The sequence below is a fragment of the Vitis vinifera genome, chromosome 8 (assembly GCF_030704535.1).
Source record: "Vitis vinifera cultivar Pinot Noir 40024 chromosome 8, ASM3070453v1".
Classification (NCBI taxonomy): domain Eukaryota; kingdom Viridiplantae; phylum Streptophyta; class Magnoliopsida; order Vitales; family Vitaceae; genus Vitis; species Vitis vinifera.
In genome coordinates this window covers 18,768,447-18,791,039 of record NC_081812.1, presented here as the reverse complement: position 1 = coordinate 18,791,039, position 22,593 = coordinate 18,768,447, and the positions used below count along the sequence as shown (strand labels likewise).

The 22,593-nt window shown below is 35.0% G+C and overlaps 2 protein-coding genes and 1 long non-coding RNA gene across 9 annotated transcripts; 2 read left to right on the top strand and 1 right to left on the bottom strand.

Annotated features, from left to right (window-relative positions):
• Positions 1-726: 726 nt before the first annotated feature.
• LOC104880145 (uncharacterized) lies at positions 727-8,584 on the top strand. 2 transcript variants are annotated; one of them, XR_786489.3, is made up of 5 exons: positions 727-1,403; positions 2,952-3,077; positions 3,219-3,255; positions 7,969-8,180; positions 8,297-8,584. It is a non-coding gene; the product is annotated as an uncharacterized LOC104880145 (long non-coding RNA). The 2 variants fall into 2 exon arrangements; XR_786488.3 differs by having other exon boundaries at positions 7,969-8,584.
• A 547-nt stretch (positions 8,585-9,131) lies between these two features.
• LOC100252726 (subtilisin-like protease SBT4.15) lies at positions 9,132-14,083 on the top strand. Its single transcript, XM_002277070.4, has 11 exons — positions 9,132-9,659; positions 9,783-9,871; positions 10,045-10,142; positions 10,417-10,563; positions 10,654-10,759; positions 11,204-11,723; positions 11,807-11,907; positions 12,030-12,251; positions 12,552-12,660; positions 12,742-12,955; positions 13,051-14,083. Exons 1-11 carry the CDS (start codon positions 9,564-9,566, stop codon positions 13,581-13,583), a joined length of 2,235 nt encoding a protein of 744 aa, XP_002277106.1. The 5' UTR covers positions 9,132-9,563; the 3' UTR covers positions 13,584-14,083.
• Positions 14,084-14,154: 71 nt separating this feature from the next.
• Positions 14,155-20,553, bottom strand: LOC100257875 (uncharacterized). 6 transcript variants are annotated; one of them, XM_010655756.3, is made up of 7 exons: positions 20,141-20,553; positions 16,442-16,606; positions 16,292-16,369; positions 15,820-15,885; positions 15,540-15,605; positions 15,087-15,459; positions 14,155-14,948 (listed from the first exon to the last, which is right to left on the bottom strand). In XM_010655756.3, exons 1-7 carry the CDS (start codon positions 20,456-20,458, stop codon positions 14,659-14,661), a joined length of 1,356 nt encoding a protein of 451 aa, XP_010654058.1. In that variant the 5' UTR covers positions 20,459-20,553; the 3' UTR covers positions 14,155-14,658. The 6 variants fall into 6 exon arrangements, with proteins under 6 accessions (XP_010654058.1, XP_059595166.1, XP_010654057.1 ...); XM_059739183.1 differs by having other exon boundaries at positions 16,442-16,603; XM_010655755.3 differs by having other exon boundaries at positions 14,155-15,459.
• Between the last annotated feature and the right edge of the window lie 2,040 nt (positions 20,554-22,593).

The window sequence follows — 22,593 nt, the reverse complement described above, 5'->3', positions numbered from 1 at the left end:
AGACCAGCGCCCACCCTGAGCATCACAGGGTCCAGCTTGGGCTGTCTTTAAAGGCAGATTTCGGCCTTGGGTCGATCTGATAATTCAAACTCATAACCCCCAAATAGAAAAGAATTTCAATTGATATCCAATTAAACAAATAAGAGAAATGCAAATTATTGAGAAGGGGATTGAATTCGAAACCTCGGAAAAATCAAACTCTAATAGATTACCAATTTTAATAAAAGTTTAAACTTAGAGGATTTGTACATAATATATCATTCTTTCTTAAAGTTTAACAAAAGCTGAAGCGCTGTTGAAACAAATATTATCTATATGGTACCACTAGGACCTCACCAGTAGGTTTTTAGCCCAAAGTTATATAACTTATATCGTCCCAAAAGCTAAGACGAAACTAGGGTCGGGCCTAGGCTGAGAATTCCCAGAATCTCCGACCTACATAAGGTTGGCCCAATGACCCTAATCCGAACTAGATCAGGCCATTCACGTGCCTATGCATATGCATGCTTGCCAAGCAAAATGCAAATATCGCAACTTTATAAAAAATGATCGATGAGAAAGTATTTCTCACTTTCATTTTTCCACTTCATGGTGCTGATATGATATAATCATCTCTTCGTATTTTGTCGTTAAAACAATTTTATAATTTATTTATATAAATAAATAAATAAATTTATTAAACATTTTCACATTCAAATATCTTTCTCCTTTCATTTATTCTTAATCTTTAAAATCACAAATTGTGAACGTAGAGTTGTGCCTATTCTAAGAAGTCCAGCGAAACCTTCCGTCGCATCTATTTGAAAGAGAGAAAGAACGAGAAATGATAAAAATTAGCCGTTGGAATCAATAATGTGATGCTTTTGGAATGCTGTAATCATGAATTCACAGCAAGACACCGAATGGGAGTGGTGGTTAAATTCATTCTATTGTCGCAGCTCCCGCCTTCGCTCTTGGCCATCTTTCGGGCTGCATCTTGGTAATTTCCATCTGCAATTGTTGTAAGCCGACCAAACCCTAGATTAAAATGATGGGTTTTGGTCAACCGTCGACCCAATGCAATTGGCTTTCTTTTGGACAACAAGGTCGGGTTTCGGGCAAAAGATTTTATGAACGGATCCAATTATTCTATTGCGGGAATGAGAATCAAAGATCCTTTACGGTCATCTATATTCACTTGTCGATGCTGTTTGGAATGCCCTAACATACTAGATGAATTTAGGACAGGTTGTACAGAAGATCATGAGTCCCCGGAGGCTCCAGTTTCTCTCTTTGGTTATTCAGACGACAATTACTTCATAACAATGGATACAATTTCTCAGCTTTGTAGAGAGGAGGCAGAGGTCGATTCTGTCCAAGAAAGCGAAATTGAGTGGTTATCCTCCACCATCATTTTTCTTAAGGTCAAATATTTTGCAGTTTAATTGTATACTTATGAGTTTAACATTATCATGGAATCTAAGATTTGGATGTGAGAATTACAGGATATATTGAAATGTTAATAAGATTGGTTCCACCGGAATTAGAAGAGATGTCCATTTGTTGAAATTAGGAACTTTGAATTAATTTGAACTATGGTGACAAAATAGCTTCCCTCCCTGTTTAAGAACATTCTAAATCCCCGACCGGCAGTATAGTTAGATTATGCTCAAAAAATTCTTATAAGAATTGCAATCCTTGAGAAACTTATGCCAATTGAATTTAAAATTTGGTGCAGGTCCACTCATTACAGAGTCTTAAGATTTTGTTCATACCCTCAGACTTAATTACTACTATTGCATGTATTCTGATTTATCCAAAGACTAGTCATTATTGATATTTTACTAGAAGTCTCATGAATTATATGGTACTTTGTTGGGAGTAGGGACTAGGTACTTGCTATTATTGTGTTTGAGGCTGGCATTATGTATTTATGTGTTTACATTTTTCTTTTATATTTGTTTTCCTTAGTTCAAGGGAATAAGCAATGTGTAAATAGTAAAAACTAAAGGTATAAATGAGCTAATTGAGCTCAGTACTGGGCAATTGAAGCTTTGGTTGGTTGAAGCTGGATAACTCTGGAGCTGAGCTTGGTCTTAACATTTATCCAAGCTCAGCTTTTCCTGCACAAGTTTCTTTGATCTTGTAGATTTGAACATGTTGGAGCTTGTTCACAATCTTGTCCTAATCCAATTGGTTCATGTCAAGTCCCAACACTTTTGACTTTCTAATTATAACATTTTTCATGTCAAAATCCATCCATCCAATCGCTCCAAGCTCTACCAATACAAATTAGTGGTGATAACATAATCCAAGATCCTATTCAATATTTCAACATAATGACTATTTTATTTCTCAACCGGTCTCTTAAAGTGTTCTGTTTGGGAAATTTTTAAATTACAACCCTCTGATAATCATACCTATTTTTGGTCTAATCACACTGAGCTTGGCATGCGGAAGCAATTGAACTTGAAAGTTCAGGTTAGGTTTGGCTTGCATCTATGGTGAACAAGCCAAGCAAAGCTACTTACAAGTAGCTTTCTTCTAACACAGTTGAGTCACTCTCTCTTTTATCACCTTCCTGGAACCCATCATAAGCTATATGCATGTATGTTTGTGAGCAAGCTGAGTCAAGCTGCTCATGAGCTGATTTCTTCTAACACAGTTTGTATTACTTAGCCCTCTGTTTTATCACTTCAATGGTACTCATCATAAGCTCTGCACATACCGTTTTTATCAATGCTTGTGAAAAGCAGATTACAGTTCATTGCTTATGACGTTCTGTATAAATGATGTTTGGAAACTTTGGTATTTATGTGTCATATGAGGGCATTTTGCATCAGAATTTTTTATGAAAATGTGAGAGAAATTCTGTTTTATCCACTACCTGCCCATGTCCTATGCCTTTGATGGTGCTCTGCATTCTCTTATTTTCTATTATCTTTAATTAGCCTTTCCATGCATGTTTTCAGGGAATGGAGACAATACAAATATAAACAAAGAATTATTTAATTTGCTTCTGAAACTAAAGCCCTCAACAAAAGGATGTTGCCAACAGGATAAACTTACCTCAATTTTCAGAAGCCACTGTTCGAAAGGTACATGATAAGAGCTTATTTAGGAGTTTGAATCTTCTCTGCTTCATTTTGTTTTGCTCTACTTGTCAAATTTCCAGAAATAGTTTACTGCATACCCTTCATTCCCCCCCTTCTAATAATTTTATTTTCATGTTGATGCAGGGAGATTATCTAGGACTACAACATCTTTGGAATCCAGGTATTATGATTGGATTTAGGTTTTGAGTCGTGCACATTTGGAAACAAATAGGCTGTAAATTTTCTGAAATTCTCTGATATTGCAATCAAGAGTTCTTTTTGGAGATTTGTGTCATGTGAGGCTGATAAGAGCATCTTGAGATTCCTTCTTATTTTCATATGAATTTTCAAGCCATTAGAAAGTTGAACAATGTTCGTGGTTTAAAATCAAACAGCTTGTGTGAATGGTTGGAAATCATTACATCACATTGCCTAAAATCTTACAAATGCAAGTTGCTTTTGTATAATTTGGTTTGGCAAATTGAAATATTCTTTTTTCTTTTGGTGAGTACATTGAAGATTGGCCAGGTACCTTATCTATCTTTAACTAAGCAAGTTGTAATGGAAGCCATCATTGTAATTATTGCATATTGCTTCTGAAGTGGTTTGTTTTAATTGATCATATCTTTTTTTTTCATTACCTTTCTCCTGTGACTCTGTTCCCATCCTCCCAAGTCTGCCTACCTTCTGGGACCATCCTGATTTTATGATTGTGTTCTAAGGCCCTATGTATTTCCTTAAAACCTATAAAGTCACGCTTGTCTGTAAGTGATGTTTTAAATCAGTTAACAAAAAGCATAAATTTTGATTAGTGTATTCCTCAAGTGCCTCGATCTTTTCCTTTGACTCCCAAAAAGATCTTTGCCCTTCAGGTGATACTCTTGCCATTTAACTCTTCTAAAGTAACTTGAGGGAGACTTGAAGGGCACTTGGGCACCTTGAATATTATATGAGCTCCGGGGTTGTTTGGTGATGGTTCTCCCAGTGGGTTTAATGGGAGCATTTCGTCCAGGCTTCTAACTTTCTAGGCTTCTTAAAATATTAAATTTAGAACATCCTTCAAGGATACTTCCCTTGTAGACCTGTTTTTTTGGAGTGGCTTAGAATCTATATGGAAGATTGCTACCCGTCCATGATGGACTTTGTTGAATGGTTAAGCTCTAAGGCATGGTTGATGTTTTTTGTGTATCCACTCTCCTTGTTTTGGTCTTTTAGAGCCCTTGTGTATTCATGTATGCTTTTATGTGCCCTTTTGCTAACCACTGTTACTATATCTAATCTTTACTCATCAATTTTTTTTTTGCACTTGGTCCTAATGAGTCAGTCTGATTTACGTAGATCACAACTCTTGTTCTCATGCTTAAGTGGATGATGGGATTTGATGCTTCCCATTGTGTGATTTGACCCTAGAAGCAGGATGGCCAACCAATATTGTGCTGCTTCTAGAAGCAGAACACTGTATTTTGTCTAGAGAATCTCTTACTTGTTCCAGAGCAATTAGCCTTGCATTCCAAAAGGATGGCATCTCAATGTTCTCCTTGACACCATTTTGGCCTTCTCGCCCAAGAAGTTTGTAAAATGGCCGACTTTGGCTTCCTAAAAGCCCTGGGTTGTGGCAACTTTCTACTCTTCCTGAGGTGTCTTGTCGTACTAAAATAGCTTTGAGCGTCTTCTAGAAGGGATTCTGAGATGCAAGTTACTGGGGTTTCAAGGTGCTCGATGCTTTTAGGGACTTACTAATGCTATGATGGAAAGATTGGCAAAAGTTTGAACTTGTTACTAAGGCTTCGTGAATGTATAGTTCTGTAGTTGTTTATTTAGCTAGGATTAGAGTAGGATGCCCAGGTTTTCTTTCTTCTTTTCTTTTCATTATTTTTCCCTTTCTTTGTTTTCTTTCCCTTTCCTGTGAAGAGCGTGGAGACCTATTTTGGGAGGGGGATTGACCTTTTATCCAGTGTCTTTGATGTTGTAGGGAAACATGTGGCAACTGTTTTTCCTTTTGCTGATTCCTCTTTGCAGTTATATGTATATTTCAAATATTTTCTTTCTTTTCATTAAAAGTATGAACCAAAAAATCTGGTAAATTAGAACTGTACTGTTGGTGTTAACAGAGTACGCTTGACAATCAATTTGGTAAATGGGGGTTCTCTCTGCAAGTAGCTGGAGTCAGCTGACCATATTCTTATTTATTCTGAGTGGACATCCAATTTATGGTCTTTTCTAGGTGGCTTGGACCCTTCCTTGGAAGGCTAGAGAAGTTCTATTAAGGTGGACTGGCTTTTTCATGGGTCAAGGAGAAAAGTGTTCCTGTTTTATTCTGGACTATTTGCAAAGAGAAAAATAGAAGAATTTTTTAAGGTTCTGGAGCATAAAATTCTGGAGATGAAAGGCATTCTCCTTGCTGGTTTGGGGTGGAGGGAGGAAATAATAGTTGTGTGTTGATAGATATTTTGATAGTCTGCATATGGGGTAGGCAACGATGGTTTTATATGCCCTTCCCTTTTTCCTTTTAATTGTGTTGTGCCTTGCATACTTCCTGTGTGCTAGTATTGCATCCCCTTTTTGTTAGGTTGTTTTGTTAATTCAATATATTCCAATATGCTTATTAGAAAAACATGACAATAGCTCTTGCTTGGGATTATGATGAGCTTACTGGGAAGTTCTTCATACCATTGGTGAGATGGTAGGAGCTGTGTTTCCGTTTGCTGTGGACCATTTGTTTTAGGAGATTTTCATGCCTATAAAAAAAAGGTTGTGTTTCCTTTCATTAAAACTTTTCATATTCATAGAAAGAATTGGGACATTTTACTGTTGATACCAGCAAGTAAGAATGATAATGACATTTTCTTGGAAAAAATGGTCCATGTTTTTCCAACTTTGGTTGATGGTCCATGTTGCGATGTCATGTTTTCTGAGGGTTTATGCTTGATATCTTTCTCCTTTATTGCATCTGCCAACTGTGTGTGGCTTCTTGCACCATCATGATGTTTGTTGCACCATCTGGATGCCTTGGAACAAAGCGTGTGAAATTTCGATTAACAATTTCATGGGCCCCAATTTTACTGCACAGTGGTAGTCTTTCTTTCTTTCTTTTTTTTTAAAAAAAAATTTTTGGTGGACTAAATTATTTAATCTTTGAAGGTGATTTTTGGCTGCATTTGAGGGGATAACTGCAGGATGTGAATACTGCTGTTTTTGGATTTCTTATGTTGTACTTGAAACATGATTTTATTTAAAGCCCATTGCTGCTTCTTATACATGCTGGAATATATTATAATTATACACATGAATCCAGATGTAAATTTGATGGTGCTTTTTAACCTTTTTGTGTCTTTGGTTTCCCTCCCAGTGCTTTGATTTGTATATATTAGAATGTCTCTTCTTAGATTTTGTTGCAGAAAAGATTTTGTCCTCTACATTGGAGGTTGTGTTTGGCCATTGGATTGATGTCCTAAACTTCATCAAGGGTTTAACTGTCATATCAATTGTGAGGAATTTATCTTCCGTCTTTCGTCTTTATCCCTTATTATCCCTGTTTTTAAGAGAGAGCCGTTTGGTGCCCCCTTTTTTTATACGTCCTGTGTACTTTGGTGTGTTGTTTTGTTTTGTTATATAGGGTTTTGTAACTTGCATGTTCGCCATTGTGTTTTAATATTTTTTTCTTTGATAGGCAAATAGAAAATTAGACCAAGGTGACGTTTTCGTTCTTTTTTGTTTTTGCTTAAATCTAAATAGAACTTAATTTAATTTAACTATAATTTAGTATCAAGTATTAAGTTATTTGTTTTTTTATTATTTTATTTTTGTTGGGTATTAAGTATTAATAGGGTGAGGATTATGTTGAAATTATGTTTTGGTTGTTTCAAAAAATTATTTTTAGCATTTAGTAAAAAGTAAAATATTTTGGCTTTTTCTATTCAATAAAAAAAAAATTAAATAAGTAATAAGTAAAAAAAAGTTCAAAATAAAAAATCTAAAGTTAAAAAATAAATTGTATTTAGCGTTAAGTTAAAAAGAGAAACACCATCTAAGAGTTCTTAACGAAAATGGGTGCAACAAAAGGAGCAAAAACCTGTGAAAAAGTACAAAAACCAATATAGAAAAGGCCACTATGAGCTAGACTTAACCCAAACCCTCAAAAAAAATCCATTGAGCAGAGGTCAATCCCCCAAGGGATCTTGCCCAATTGTAAAAGGAAAATGTGACCTTGAATATTGAAAACCATTATATAAAACTCTCACTCTCTGATGAACACAGAGCTGAGGGTAGAGAATCATGTTTGTTGTTGTTCTCAGATGTAAACTCATGATGTTTTGCCATCCAAGAAAATTGCTATTTCCTTCTATCTCTTAACCTATGGTTTTACTCCTATAACTCTTTGACGACTTGTGAAATAAACAGTTCGATAGTTCTAAAAATAGAAGATAGATATAACCTAGAGCTACCACTTTAGGATAGTTGGAACTTCCCTCTAGTTATATACGATGAAAATGACTGATCAATTTCAGAATAACTCTTCATCACTTCAGAGAATGCACAAGGAAAACACCTTTGAGAAAGATTTGGAAAGTCCTATTGTGATTTGGAAAATTTTTGAGTCTGGAAGGTCTAGTGACGTTGGGGTGGGGATGTTGAAAACGTGTTTAGCTAAATAAAATAAAATTGAAAACTCAAGCCTAGAAACCAAGCCTCTCCTCTGGGATGAAGATGCTTGTAAGTTCTGTTGATGTGTGGTTTCAGTAAATGGACTGCATGTGGTATAATTCTTCATTCCTATCATAAGATTGTTTTATGATAATATTATTAATCATTACATTTGAAAACTCACTATTTTCTAAACACTCTCAGTCCTGACTCCTGAGCTGCTCTGAGCTTTTAATGTTATCATAATCAGCTTGCAATTAAAGCAGTGGAGAAAGATCCTTCAAGAAACAGGGCCCAGCATTTTTCTATGCGGTTCATTGATGGAGGACTCGGTTCTTACTGTCGATACTCCGTTATCAAATACACCTTTCGTAATGAAGCCGTCCCTCAACCAACGGGGGGATGCCATCCATCCGTGGGATATCTGAGTTGAATCAGGCAAAAAATGGAAATAGTATCAAGGTAAAGCCTTGGTAATTCCAGTACTACATAAATATTTTCTTCTGTTCTCTCTTTTCTTGTTGCAGACCTATGTGATGATGATGATTGAGGACTTGAACTTGTATCTGCAAACGCAGAGGCGGCTTTGAAGAGAAAGCAAACAACAAAATCTAAATCTGGCCATAAGAAAAGGCTGAGACAAGATGAAGCTGAGTTGTGCAGCCATGTTTTGTCTAGTGGGTGAACGTATTTAAAGGATACAATAATCAATTAATCATAAGGCGGGGAACTTCCTAAACATGAAATATAATTTTGTTTAATAAAAATACCTTTCATTTTTCCTTTTTCTCATTTCACTTCAGTGCAGGGTAAAAATCTAAAACTGATATTACCTTTTAACAAGTTTAGATTGATATTTTCAACGATCTTAGTTTTTTATATGCCTTCACTTATAATATTTACTATTAAATTCTAAAGCAAAATGTAAAATAATCATTAATAATACAAAGGGCATGTAGAGTGGTTTTTTTTTTTTTTTCTGTTATTATTATTTTTATATAAGTTATTGGAAATTGGATCCTTTATGCAATTTTTGGACGATTTAGAAGACAAGAAACAAAATTACCTTTAAAGACGACATGTCTATTCAAAGACTAAAATGTTATTTTGTGTACTTATTATAACTATTACTAATATGTTTATACAAAATGGTCCTTCAATATTAATAAATTTCATTGATTGAGTGGGTTTCTTATGATGAAGGAGTTGTCTCTTGCATATCCTTTTGAATAGGTTTTTATTTCAATTGTAAAATATCCTTTTGAATAGGTTTTTATTTCAATTGTAAAAAGGTAAATGTATTTTTTTTTTATTTCACATACGGCTATTTTAGTATTTTTTTTAATACAATTTTACTCTTCTTTACTTAAAAAAAAAAAAGATTTAGTTTTTTTTATAATTTTAATTAAAATCCTTCATTAAAATTTGTCCGTAGTTAGAAAAGCAATAGAATTTATTATTATTGTTAATGTGTGTCTTAGAGCTAGGCTTATCAGCATTGGTGTAAGAAACTGACGAACACCATGCACGACGTACGGGAGGGACAGGAAGCAAGTCCTTGGTCAACTCACCTTAATGTATGGGAAATTTTATGCATGGCGAGTGGTGGAAGATCCAAAATCAAAGCCACCGAAGTCTGAGTCTCATGCTCTCAATCACCTTGGTCAAAATCTCTTTTTTCTCTCTCTTCACTACGTTGCGCCAGAGAGATGGAAGGGAGATCCAAGATGAACTACCATGACTGAGGCATCGAACAGTTCCTAACTCCTCTCTCATTCATTTATAAATGGAAAGTAACATCACTCATATGGCCTTCAAAGTTAAGCTCAGACTGAGAAGACAGCAATGGAGATTTCACACGGATTACTTTTACTCCTCTTTAATCTCTCTCTATTACTTTTGGCTGAGTTAGTCAATGGGTCCACTGACACTCAAAGAAAGGTATTTACGCGCGTTTATCTTTCTTTAACTTCTGTTTGTTTATCATTTAGTGTTATTTTTTCCTTTAATTTCACTGTATATGCGGTGATTGATGAATATATACTGGGTTATGATGAGCAATAGCCATATATCGTCTACATGGGAGACCTTCCTAAAACTGGAGCTGTCACCGCCGCAGACCACCACAGCCTGCTTTCGGCAGTTGTCGGAAGGTAATCACAATTTCTTCATCCCGTCTAAGTCTTTGCATTTGTTCATGTTTTATAAATCTGGGAAGATAAAATGCTTTCATAAATTCACTCTTCTTTTTTCTTTTTCTTTTTTTTTTTTTGTCAAAAATTAGATGAAATTTTAATTCATATTATTATACGTCTCTGTTTATCAGTGACAGAATGGCCAGAGACTCCACAATCCACAGTTATGGAAGGAGCTTCAATGGTTTTGCAGCGAGGTTGTTACCACATGAAGCAAAGATTCTCTCTGGTACATAATATGTTTGGTTTCAAAAAATTTAAAGGAAAATATAACGAAAATATTATTTTAAAATTATTTCTTTTATTTAAATAATATTGTATAAACATTAAATAATTTAAATATATATAAAATTTTAATTATATTTAATTTTTTATATTTTTTTTATAATAACCAAATATAAAAAAATTATTTTCCTTGACATTTTTGTTTTCCTATGACTAAACATAGCAAATAAGAACATTTTTCTCTTTGATCTTTCTTTGTGATGCATGTTATTTTACAGAGAAAGAGGGTGTTGTATCGGTGTTTCCAAACACTATGCGCAAACTTCACACGACAAGATCATGGGATTTCTTAGGAATGCGTGAAAAGATGAAGAAAAGGAACCCCAAAGCAGAGATCAATATGGTCATTGGTTTGCTAGATACAGGTGGTTTTGAATTTTCTTGTGGTCATAAGAAATTTTTTTTCTCAAGTAATTAAAAATGTGTTGATGTTCGTTTTCGGTTTTTTGTTTCAGGAATTTGGATGGACTGCCCCAGTTTCAAAGATAAAGGATATGGGCCCCCCCCAACCAAGTGGAAGGGCAAATGTAGCAACTCCTCAGGCTTCACTGGATGTAACAAGTGATTAAGCATTAACTTGATTGAGCTACTTTTTCAAATGGGCACAAGCCACACTTGTTTCTATATGTATAAAGAAAACATTGCATGACATGCATACTTCATATGTGAGATGAATTCAGGAGAAGCATTTTCCATTAGTTTCCACAAAATCTGAGACATGAAGCAATTTATTGGGAACTATAAAACTGAACTGAAAATCGTGTCAAATTTGATAGGAAGATTTTAAAAAATTCATGAAAAACTATGAAAAATATTTGCAGGCAAGTAAGTGAAGAATCGGGAACTTGTTGTAAAAAAGATTTGGTAACAATTCTCTGATCATTTTATGTTCCCTTTGAATCTGAGTAGATATGAATCTCTTTCATTCGGGTTTTTCCAAATTTATTGGTTGCTCCCACACATCATTTTGCTTTTCTAACAGCCTGCAATTTTCTAACTTGGCAGCAAGGTCATCGGTGCAAAGTACTATGATCTGGACCACCAACCCGGTATGTTGGGTAAAGATGACATACTATCACCGGTCGACACGGATGGGCATGGCACACACACGGCCTCCACAGCTGCTGGAATAGTAGTAAAAAATGCCAGCTTGTTTGGCGTAGGTAAAGGGACAGCCCGAGGAGGGGTGCCATTAGCACGTATCGCCATGTATAAAGTATGTTGGTATACTGGCTGCTCTGACATGAATCTCCTAGCGGGGTTTGATGATGCCATTGCGGATGGGGTTGATGTGTTATCGGTGTCCATTGGGGGAACTGTTGGACCATTTTTTGAAGACCCCATAGCCATTGGAGCTTTTCATGCCATGAGAAGGGGAGTCCTCGTATCTAGCTCGGCTGGGAATGATGGGCCTTTGGAAGCAACCGTCCAGAACGTTGCGCCCTGGATACTGACTGTAGGTGCTACTGGTCTTGACAGGGAGTTCCGGAGTCAAGTCAAGTTGGGCAATGGCATGAAAGCTTCTGTAAGTCTCTGTCTCCCTCTCCCTCTCCCTTTCCCTGGCCATTGCTCAAGCCTCGTACTAATTTAATCCTTGGTTGTTTGTAGGGAGTTTCAGTGAACACATTTTCACCAAGGAAAAAAATGTACCCTCTAACTAGTGGAACCTTAGCATCCAATTCCAGTGGAGCATACTGGGGAAATGTCAGGTATGAATAATAAAAGATGTATCATGTCTATAACCAAATCCGTATGATCAGTTCATTTATCATTGTACCAGTAGCTTTACTCTCTCAGTTCCATTAAACTTATAAACTCAACGTGATGGCAGTGCTTGTGACTGGGCTAGTTTAATCCCAGAGGAGGTGAAGGGAAAGATTGTGTACTGCATGGGAAATAGAGGTCAAGATTTCAACATCAGGGACCTTGGTGGGATCGGCACAATCATGTCGCTTGATGAGCCAACAGACATTGGCTTTACCTTTGTCATCCCATCAACCTTTGTCACCAGCGAGGAAGGAAGAAAGATAGACAAATATATCAACTCTACCAAGTATGTTTGGTTTCCCATTCAAATGATACTGAATAAAGAGTAGAGACAATAGTGGCATGCTATGATAGATCATAGACTTACTGTTCTTATACACGGTAGATCAGATCTATTTATGTTTCCGCAAGGAAAAATGGCATGAGAATTGGACTCCAACCAACCCTGAACCATTGTTTACTACTGGGCATTCTCAGTTAATGGAAATTACCGAATAGTTTAACCAGATCAAACAAGTAAAATTTAGATTTATTCATTAAAATCATGGATTTTGCTCCATATATTGACTGCATGGAAAAACTACAGAAAGGCTCAGGCAGTTATATACAAGTCAAAAGCTTTTAAAATAGCTGCCCCATTCGTGAGTTCTTTCTCATCTAGGGGACCCCAAGATCTCAGTCCCAACATCCTCAAGGTGAAAAAATCCTCTCCACTCTGCTCTTTCTCCTCTCTTCTCTCCTGTGTCCCTACTACTAATGAAAACTTCAATGAACAGCCTGATATTGTTGCACCGGGGCTGGACATATTAGCTGGTTACTCAAAGCTAGCACCTATATCAGGGGATCCAGAGGACAGGCGGTTTGCAAATTTCAACATTTTAACGGGAACATCTATGTCTTGCCCTCATGTAGCAGCTGCTGCTGCGTATGTTAAATCCTTCCACCCGAAATGGTCACCAGCTGCAATCAAGTCTGCACTCATGACCACAGGTGAGACTTCCTAAATCCCCAACATGACGAAATTGAACTTGAAGATACCTCAGTGCATCATCCTTAGGCATAAATTGCCCTTGATCTTGTATCAGCCACAACTCTGAAGATCAAGGACAATGCACTAGGATCAGGCTCCGGTCAATTAAACCCAAGAATCGCAGTGCACCCTGGCCTAGTCTACGACATCCCCACAAGTGGATACATCCGTTTCCTGTGCAAGGAAGGCTATAATAGCACAACCATCGGTCTACTCACAGGTGGAAAGCAGAAATACAAGTGCTCCAATTTCAGGCCTGCACTGGGATCAGATGGTCTCAACTATCCTTCCATGCATCTCCAAATTAAGGACCCAACGGCTAGATTCTCAGCAGTCTTCTATCGAACAGTAACCAGTGTAGGGCATGGAGCCTCTGTGTACAAGGCAACTGTGAAAGCAACCAAGGGTCTTTCAGTTAGAGTTGTTCCCAATACTTTGTCATTTCAAAAGGCGCATCAGCGGAGGTCTTTCAAGATTGTGTTGAAGGGAAAGCCTAACAACTCTCGGATTCAATCAGCATTTCTGGAATGGAGTGACTCTAAGCACAAAGTCAAGAGTCCTATCCTCGTTTACCGGCAGTCAATTTAGCTAATATTTTGGTTTCTAAGGTTTTCCTCCTGATAGTTTGATCATTACCAACAGATTATGTAGCCTTCAATTTAGCATTCTTTTGGCCATTTCCCATTCTTCCTATATTGTAATTTAATCTTTGATTTCTTAAAATAATCTCTTCCGGTGCCAGACTATTCCCATATTCAATAAGCCAAATCGTCACACAAAATGTCCATGCATCCAAGATATCAAAAATCATTACTATATATTTAATTCATGATAGTAAATTGTAACACTTTCGTTAACACACTGAAAAATTATCAAAAAACAATAACCCAAAAAATCAGCAATAGGTGTGCTAATCTCAAATTTATGGTTCTAGAACAATAAAGAAGACACCACTCACTAGAGGTTTGAACTGATCCAATCCATATTTCCACCCCTTACCAGAGTTTTGCCAAAGCATTGGGAACTGATCCAAGAGATTATAATCATAGCTCTTAGCCCAGACATGGTTTATCATGCAATGGAACTGTTCTCTAACTACTCCAGGAAACAAAAATAGCATTCACATGATTTGGCATGATGGTAATCAATTCATAAAAACTTTTGTGTATGAATCTCAAACTTATTTATAACTTTTAAATGTAAAACAAGGTACAAGGTACAAGTTACAACAAAGAGTTACAAAACATCCCAAACATCAGCATTTCTCTCTTTCCCCTTCTTTTGCTACCCTCTCCAGCTCAAAGTCTTGCAAAATGGCAGCAGTTCTTACTGTGTTCCGCAGGATATACCGTTCAGAACAATAGATAGCTCTTAGATATTGCTCTAACCTAAATCCCAAAACTTGATGATGTTGTTAACAACTCTATATACAAACTACTGAAATTCTCCAGTCACCAAACACTCACCTAAAAGGAAAGAAAAAAAGTCTCTAACTTATTCAGAGAACAAATACAAAGCCAATCTATTCTCTTTCAGAGATATAAAATTGACTTAATCTCCATAACCTCTCTTTTTCAATTAGCTCAATCTCCACAAGCTCCTTCATATCCAAGGGTTAAGCATTTGCAAAAATGTGGAGAAAGTATCATACCAAATCAAAACCTCAACAGTGCATCCGAACACGTCCATGAAGGTTTTTTAGCTTTGTGAGCTCTTTCCTCCTCTTCCTAGCCTCTGCTGCAGCAACTGCATCCACCAGTCTCTTACTTGAACAAATGACTGGTTCTTGATTCTTTTCTGAAAAAACACTTACAATATGACCACCTTCCCCATTGTCTACGTAACTTGATTGGAGCTCACCCTCGTGTTTGAAAGTAATGGCAGATTTTAAGGACATCAGTGGTGAAGGACTGAGGATCATTGCATTAGAGTGAGATGATATATGATGAGCATCTGGCGAAAATCCATAGGAGAGGTCATGTACATTGTTAGCTGGTATCATTCTTCTATGATGAGGTGTTATGAGATGACCATCCGGTAAAAATTCAAATGAAGCCTCTTGAAACTTGTTAGCAGGTTTAGTTTCTATACCTGATTTATTTTTTATCAATGAACTAGCACTGCATTGACTATTCACCGCATCTTGTTTATCCTTCAAGTTGAGAGAGGGCGGAAGGTGGAGTCCATTTCCATGGTTGGGAAGTGGAAAGAACCAAGGGCAAGGCAGGATATATAAAGGAGTTCTATAGGCATCAATGTTGGGATTTTCTCTTTCATCAGGTACAGCATGGGATGCAAAGGCATTTTGGAATCTACGTTCAGGTGAAGACCAGAGAAATGGCGTAAATGAAGGTTGGTTATATAAAAGCAATGGACAATTTGAAGATGGAGGAATAGATGTCATTTCGTGGCTTGAGATAGACTCTGGAGTTTTCTCTTCCTCAGGCTTTATTATCTTAGCCACCTGCAAAATGGGTGGGAGACGTTGGATATTTGAGAACTATTTTAACATTAAACATATCTTTTATGCCGAACATGTATTACCTGTGCTTTTAAGTGCTTGTTTTTGTTCTCCAAAGACTGAAACTCTTTCATAGCTAGCTCCTTTTCCTTTGAGTATAATTGTCCCAGATGTGAATAAGTTCAGTAAAGTTGAATGTTCTAAGAAGTTTAGAAAAACAGAGAGAATGGAAAACATTGAAAATAGAAAAGAAAAATCGGAGAATGGAAAAGATTGAAAATAGAAAAGAATGAAAAATCACTATTGAAAATAATGCTTTGGGTGAAAGATAAACCAACATTTTATGGGAGTGGTAGTACCTACCCTTTTCAAAGTTTCATTCTCCAATGATAGATCAGCAGCTTTTCTGCTCAATTCCCCACACAAAGCCTAGAAAAATACATTATCGAAAAAAGATCAACTGAAAGACCTCAAATTAAATAGAATAACAACGATGAAAAACTAATTTCCCAATGCACCAAGATAGTTCATCACCACAACTGTAATGCACCAAAGTAGAACAGCAATACTATTGTTCTTTTATCACTAATATTGAAGATTTATGACTAAAAATAGTTTTTCATCCCAGAATTGCAATACACCAATTAGTCATTCTAAAAACAAAAATCAGTACCAATACCAAAACCTAAAAATATGTAAACTAGTAAAGCAAAAAGTCATAGATTTGACAAATGATCTCAAAAACAATAATATCAAAACATAAACAAATGTTAACTAGTAAAAGTCATACTCTAATCCTCCAATAAATGAAAATGACTCAACAAATATAGTTTACCTGCCTACGGCGAATTGTCTGCCTAGCTGATTCTCTGTTTGCTAATACCCTGCGCAATCTCCGTGCTTCCTTTTCAGCCTGAATAACAAAGCTTCATTTGAATATAATGATCATAACATTGCAAAAGAAACAGTTTGATTCTTTCGGTACCTCAGTCAAATTTTGTCTCAACTTGCCACTATGATGGGGTGCATAAGTTGTGGTGCACATAGGACTTGGTTTAGCAAATTCATCATCTGTCTCAGTCTTTGTTAGAAATACATTTCTGTCTATCTTTCTACACTCTTGTTGAACCACTGATTGTTTATCCTGCTGCTATGAACAAAATAAAAACTACATGGATAGTGTGTTCTTGATTTATGTAAAACATATAAAACTTGCCGACAGCAAGACAATAGAATGATTACTCAATCCATTTAATAGTAACCAAAAGAGGGATTTCAAGATTAAGCATGTGCTCAGCACAAGTCTTATTGTCACATATAGGATCTAAATTCAAATCAGAGTGCACTCTCAAAAGCCTCAATTTACATCAGAATGACAATATTTGAGGTTTTCTTCGTGACGTGGATTTAATTCAAAGTTTTAGATTCAATCCGAAGCTAAACAAGGATATTATGTCATAGAGTTCTCTTTATAATACGTTAATATGTTTTATAACATTTGTTACTAGTTATTACTAAGATATTCTCATGAAAATACACTAGAATGTTGACTTGCTTGATGCTTGCAGGGAAAAAATCAAGTAGCTATAGATAATCATGGCAGCTTTTGGAGATTTCCAGATATGTTACATTTGGTTGGAGGGGTTTCAAATTTCAATTTTATGTCAAATCCCTAACTAAATATAACTAATTTATTCTTTACTTCCAATTATGTTGGTGCAAGATAGAAGCATCTTGCTTATGATTGAATCGTAATCAACTATAGGTACTCGAATCTTAGTCAAATCAAGTCAACTGGACCATATACTCCACTATAATTGAAACTCACATTTTTTTGGTTATCAAAATAATAATGGCAATAATTGAATCTCATATTTCAGGTGTCAGTTCTGATTGATGTAGCTAAAGTGGTTTTGTAATAAAATTTTTAACTGATCCAAACTCAAAACTGTAATCTGGTCCTACAGTCATGTATTCTCATCAACATTTCACATGGATTGTGGAGATCTCTAAAATCAGGAATCATGAAAAATAAAAAACAAGAACATCAAAATAAACAAATATGGTGCCCAGCTTTGTATACAATAGACACAAGCTAAGTTGCTTTAGTCAGATGATCAGAAACGTCAAACTCTTCATTTATAAGTCTCAGAAAGGCCAAACTCATCATTTATAAGTCCCCAAATCTTTTGCCCTGGTTCCATGTCAAGATTTTGCTTCTAAACTCATTGGGTTGAACAATAAGCTTAAGCCTAAAGTTATTTTCAGCTGTCTTTTATGATTCCCCTTCAATTTCTTATTGTGTCAAATCAATAAGTTTCTTCACGTAATGTAGCAGCCAGCTCCATTATCTTATAATGTATTTCAACCTATTGTATGCTGCACTGCTGATGTAAAAGCACCACATTTTTATTTCTCCTCTAAGTTGGGTGTTTATCTATATGAGGAGGCTATTCAAAAAGTTATTTTACTAAGAAATAGGAAGAGTTTGTACACATTGACTGTGGTATAAAAACCATTACCAGTAAACAAAAGGTCAATTTAAGTTACCAAAGGAAAAGACATAACATTACCCTCAGCAGAACTTAAACTGAGGACAAAGTTATACACAATCGGATTTAGCATGGCTATATTTAGGACAGCCAAAGGGTTGTGGAACTAAATGGGATATCCAGGTTTGTAAATGTGGTATTATTAGGACAAGTTTAAACTGAAAATCACTCTATTTCTAAACAATAATATAAGTTTTTAGAACAAAGGAAAATGAGGAATACAATTAAGAAGAGGAAATTTATAGTCACTTCTCTTCTTGATCAAAAATTAGATTTTTCCCTAATGGATTCCCACAGTCAGGAATATTACAAATTTAACACCATACTCTTGAATAAAAGAATACACTATCCATAAAAATTAAAATATAATAAATTAACTTTATTCATAAAGCAAAAGAGATATTCATGACAGAAGGCTGTTATGAGGGCCAGTAGAAAGGATGTCACAAGGGCAAGGCTGTTATGAGTGCCCAAATGCAAGATTGAATTTTAAAAATAGCACTATTTGATTGCATGTGCCAATCAAAATTAACAGAGTAATACATATTAACAAAATATGAAGAAAGAATATGCCAATTAATGTACACACGGTTTTGGGGAACTCAAGCCAACATCTTTAGACAGGATAGATGTTTGGCTCTCATAAAACGACATGGCACATGGATCAAAATACAAACAGTAAAGATTAATAAAAGCAAAGTTCACAGAAAAAAATTCTCTGAATAACCTTTTATTATCAAATGGAAAGCACTTAAACTCTAGTCCAAAAACTAATATAGCATTGATCTTTTGGTTAAGTGAAAAAAATGTTCAGAACATCAAAAATTTAAATGCACTCTAGTTAAAATCTAGAAAAGAAGACTCTAACCCTCGCATCTTTGATGGGCTATGATAATATTTTAGTTGAGGAGAGTGGACAGTGATGAACCATATAATCTAGAGAAACCAGAACAAGAATAAAAGAACTTGCTCCTCCCCATGAATAAATATTTCATAGTAGCCTCATTAGACCATAATCTTTGTTGACAAATCTAAGTAATAGATAAGAGTATAAACAGAAATATGGAACTACAAAGATAGATACTAAATCGTTAGCATCACATAAAAACATTCCTCTTAGTAGCTGTTGATTTGGTTAGAGCTTTGTAATAGTCCATCTCTTGGATTCCTTAAATGGCCAATCACCCTGCCAATAGCTTGGTAAAGAAGTCTCATTTAGTGTCTACTGTGGGGGAATATTTTACCATCTTCACTTGTAGTCTTGTATTTAGCTCACTTTTCCTTCTCTATCTTTTATGTTTAGATTCAAATATCACTCTTGGGAGGATCAGTCATCCTTAGTTTTGTATTATATCATCCAGTCCCTATGACATGAAGTGTTTGTTTCCAGTAAAAAATGAATTGAAAATTATAGTAAAATTAACCATCCCAAATTTACACTTGAAATACTCTTAACTTATGGATCGAACTTTTTTTTGGGGGGTGGTAATGGTGAGGAAGGGAATGGATTGGAATAGAATTGGCATGTGTCAAAAATGGAGAGAAGACAATATTACTGGCACATCCACCAGGAGCCCCGTAAGTCTTGGGAAAGTTCTCTAATATGGATTGAATTATATAATATCCAGAACCATTTCAAAGTTTCCACTTAAGTAAGCTATTTCCATAAACATTGACCACGTTGGATGACAAAATGGATCAAGGGGATGATGACAGCATGTGCTAAAGTATAAGAACAAGAGCCCCTCCTGCAAACTAGGATGCCCCTGATCCAATATTTAACAAATTGATGTTATCAATTGAATTTGATGGTTGGATCTTTTTTTCCCTCAAATTTTCCTGGCCACCAAACAGAGCATTTTACTATTGAGTTACAACTTACAACTTTGTCACTTCCATGATTGACCAAATTCTGAAGCTTGATACTCTAAATCACAGTACCATTCAAACTTTAGCTTACTGTTTTTGGTTGCCCCAATTTATCTTCTACAAGCAATTTCCAAATCTTAATTTTTTATCACATAAAAAATCAATATTGCAAATATATAATATGTCTACAAGCAGAAAGATTCGACTGAGAGTAAGATCAAGGAGAATCTGCATAAGGTAAGCGCATACAAGCCCTAACCAACCTCGGTGAGATCCGAAGAGCCAGGAAACAGGTTATCCGGGTTCTTGAACTCGTCACTCGGTGGAGACTCGCTCTTGACTCGCTTCCTTCCGCGTTTCCCTTTACTCCCCCATTTTCCTCCAGATTCAGCCCCATTACTCTCACTCTCACGCATCAAGGACTGCGCCAAATCTGCCAGTACTTCCGCCGCTTCCAGCTCAATTTTCACCAGCCGATCCGCTCCCTTAATGTTAAACCTAGATGCCGCCGCCGAAGACCGCGGTCGCGACGACGATAAAGAAGACGAATAATTCGAACCGGAGTGTCTCTCCTCATCCATGACTGGGACACTGGGACACTCCTCCGACTGGGTGCGGGCTAAGGAGAGGAGAGGAGAGTCCACAGATAATCTCAGGGTGCCACGTGTCGTGCCAGATCACAACAATGTCTTTGCTAATTCTAGCGCATGTATGCGCGGTCGCCACGTTGGCAATGCGCACGTGAGAGGTCGGCTTAGTTAGGCATTTTCATGATACACCGCGTCGGTGTGAGTGTGGACACACGTGGTTTCTTCCTCCAATTGACACGTGGGGTTTTGCTGTTGTGCTCCTTTCCATTCGATTATGCCGGGTCGGGACTGCTCGGTGAATACGTGGAAGGCGGATGACCAGAAAGGGATGGAAAAATCTTACCCATATTTAGAGATAAAATATCTTTGACATAAACTTAAATGATTTATTACCAAGTGTCATCTATAAAATGGGTATTGCGGTGGGTTAGTGGGTGCTTGTGCTGGTTGCACCAACCAGCTTGCCTTCTTGGTACTCGGTGGCGAATCTGGCGATTGGAATCTGGTAAGTTAAAACTAGTGTCATTCATGACTCTGGTGTTGAGTCTGTTGACCAGGTGAGACAAGCAAAATGGAGGAGAAATTTTTTACCTTCTAAGCAGAAGGAGAACAGAAAATTGGGAGCAAGCATGTTGAGGTTTTTTTTTTTTTTTTTTTTTTTTAACACACTAATTAATTTTTATAAAATTATTATTATTTTTATTTTTATTTTATATAATTGATTTAAAATACTAAAAATTATAAATTTGGCAAAAATTAAACCAATTTAAAAGAAAAATAGAATAATTCTATTACATATTTTCACAACCCAAAAAAAAAAAATGGACACATTTTCTATTATTTATTTTTAAAATAAAAAACTTCCATATGAAATATAATCTTTTGTAAAAAAAACAAAAATGCATCTTCTATCACTAAAAATAAAGGTGAGAATTTATGTCAGTGGATTGTATTCATATTGTATTATGTTAAGGTATTTTATTACATACATCAATTAAAATCAGTTAGGTTTTATATAAGTTTATAAAATTAACATTTTAATTAAACCTATATATTATGAGTCAATTGATTTATTTATTTGAAAGAACCTTTAAAAATAGTCAAATATAAGTTAAATAGTTTAAAATCATAACTAAGTTAATAAGTGACAAATCATAATTAAGTTAATAGGTGGAATTATTAAATGGGTAAATAAAAATTACCTTATTTATTAAACAAAATCAACATAAATTTGACTGAAACCCATTAAAAATGTATTGGATTTAAATGTGTTAACAAATCGTATCAAATTTTACTATTTCTAATTAATTTTAAAAAAATTTAAAATGTTTAAAAATGTAAAATTTTTCTACTTCCTTAAATTTCAAAAAATATTTTTGGACTATTTACTTAGTTTTGAATAAGAATTCCAATATTTTTATATAAAATTTTCTATTTCTTTAAAAAAAAACTAAAAAAATATATCCAAAAAATGTTTTGAAATACCTCATTTGCAATTACAAACAAATCTAAAAAATAATTTCTTTTTAATTATGAAAAAAAATAAGATATAACTATTTTACAAAAAAATAAGTATAAACAAGATAATAAGGATATGCAAATTCAAGATTTTATCTTTAGAATATGATACATATCAAATTTAATAAACATGATATTTATATCAAAATATTTTTGTATTTGATTTTAAAATAAATAAAAAATGAAATGAAAAACATGTTATTTTTTAATGTTCATTGTTTAAAATAAAAATTATATTGTATTTCAATATTTTCTACTAAAAAAATATAAAATCTCTCTCGTATTTTGTATTATCTTGAAATTGTTCAATAATTTAAAATTTAGTAAATAATTTTCATTTAATTTTAATAATATTTATGATTAAAATATTTAAAATATATAAATAAATTAATTTGTGTTATCTTATTCAATAAATAAAAATAATTAGTATATATTAAATGATACATATATTAATATTATTTTATAATATACTTTACACATTTTTTTAGTTACTTTTTAATCAAAAATTTAATTCTTTTAATTATTATTATTATTATTTTTTGTAAAATAAGTGATGTAAAAAAATAAAAAGGGAAATGGGAAGCAACCAAATTATGTTGATCTATAAA

Bases quoted from the DNA above. Each gene is read 5' to 3' on its own strand.
- LOC100252726 (XM_002277070.4), top strand. From the start codon at position 9,564: ATGGAGATTTCACACGGATTACTTTTACTCCTCTTTAATCTCTCTCTA. The intron at 9,872-10,044 runs GTAATCACAATT...TCTGTTTATCAG, and splicing joins CTTTCGGCAGTTGTCGGAAG to TGACAGAATGGCCAGAGACT. The intron at 10,143-10,416 runs GTACATAATATG...GTTATTTTACAG, and splicing joins TGAAGCAAAGATTCTCTCTG to AGAAAGAGGGTGTTGTATCG.
- LOC100257875 (XM_010655755.3), bottom strand. From the start codon at position 20,458: ATGGATGAGGAGAGACACTCCGGTTCGAATTATTCGTCTTCTTTATCG. The intron at 15,886-16,291 runs GTAAACTATATT...GTATTTTTCTAG, and splicing joins AGACAATTCGCCGTAGGCAG to GCTTTGTGTGGGGAATTGAG. The intron at 15,606-15,819 runs GTAGGTACTACC...TTATACTCAAAG, and splicing joins AGAATGAAACTTTGAAAAGG to GAAAAGGAGCTAGCTATGAA.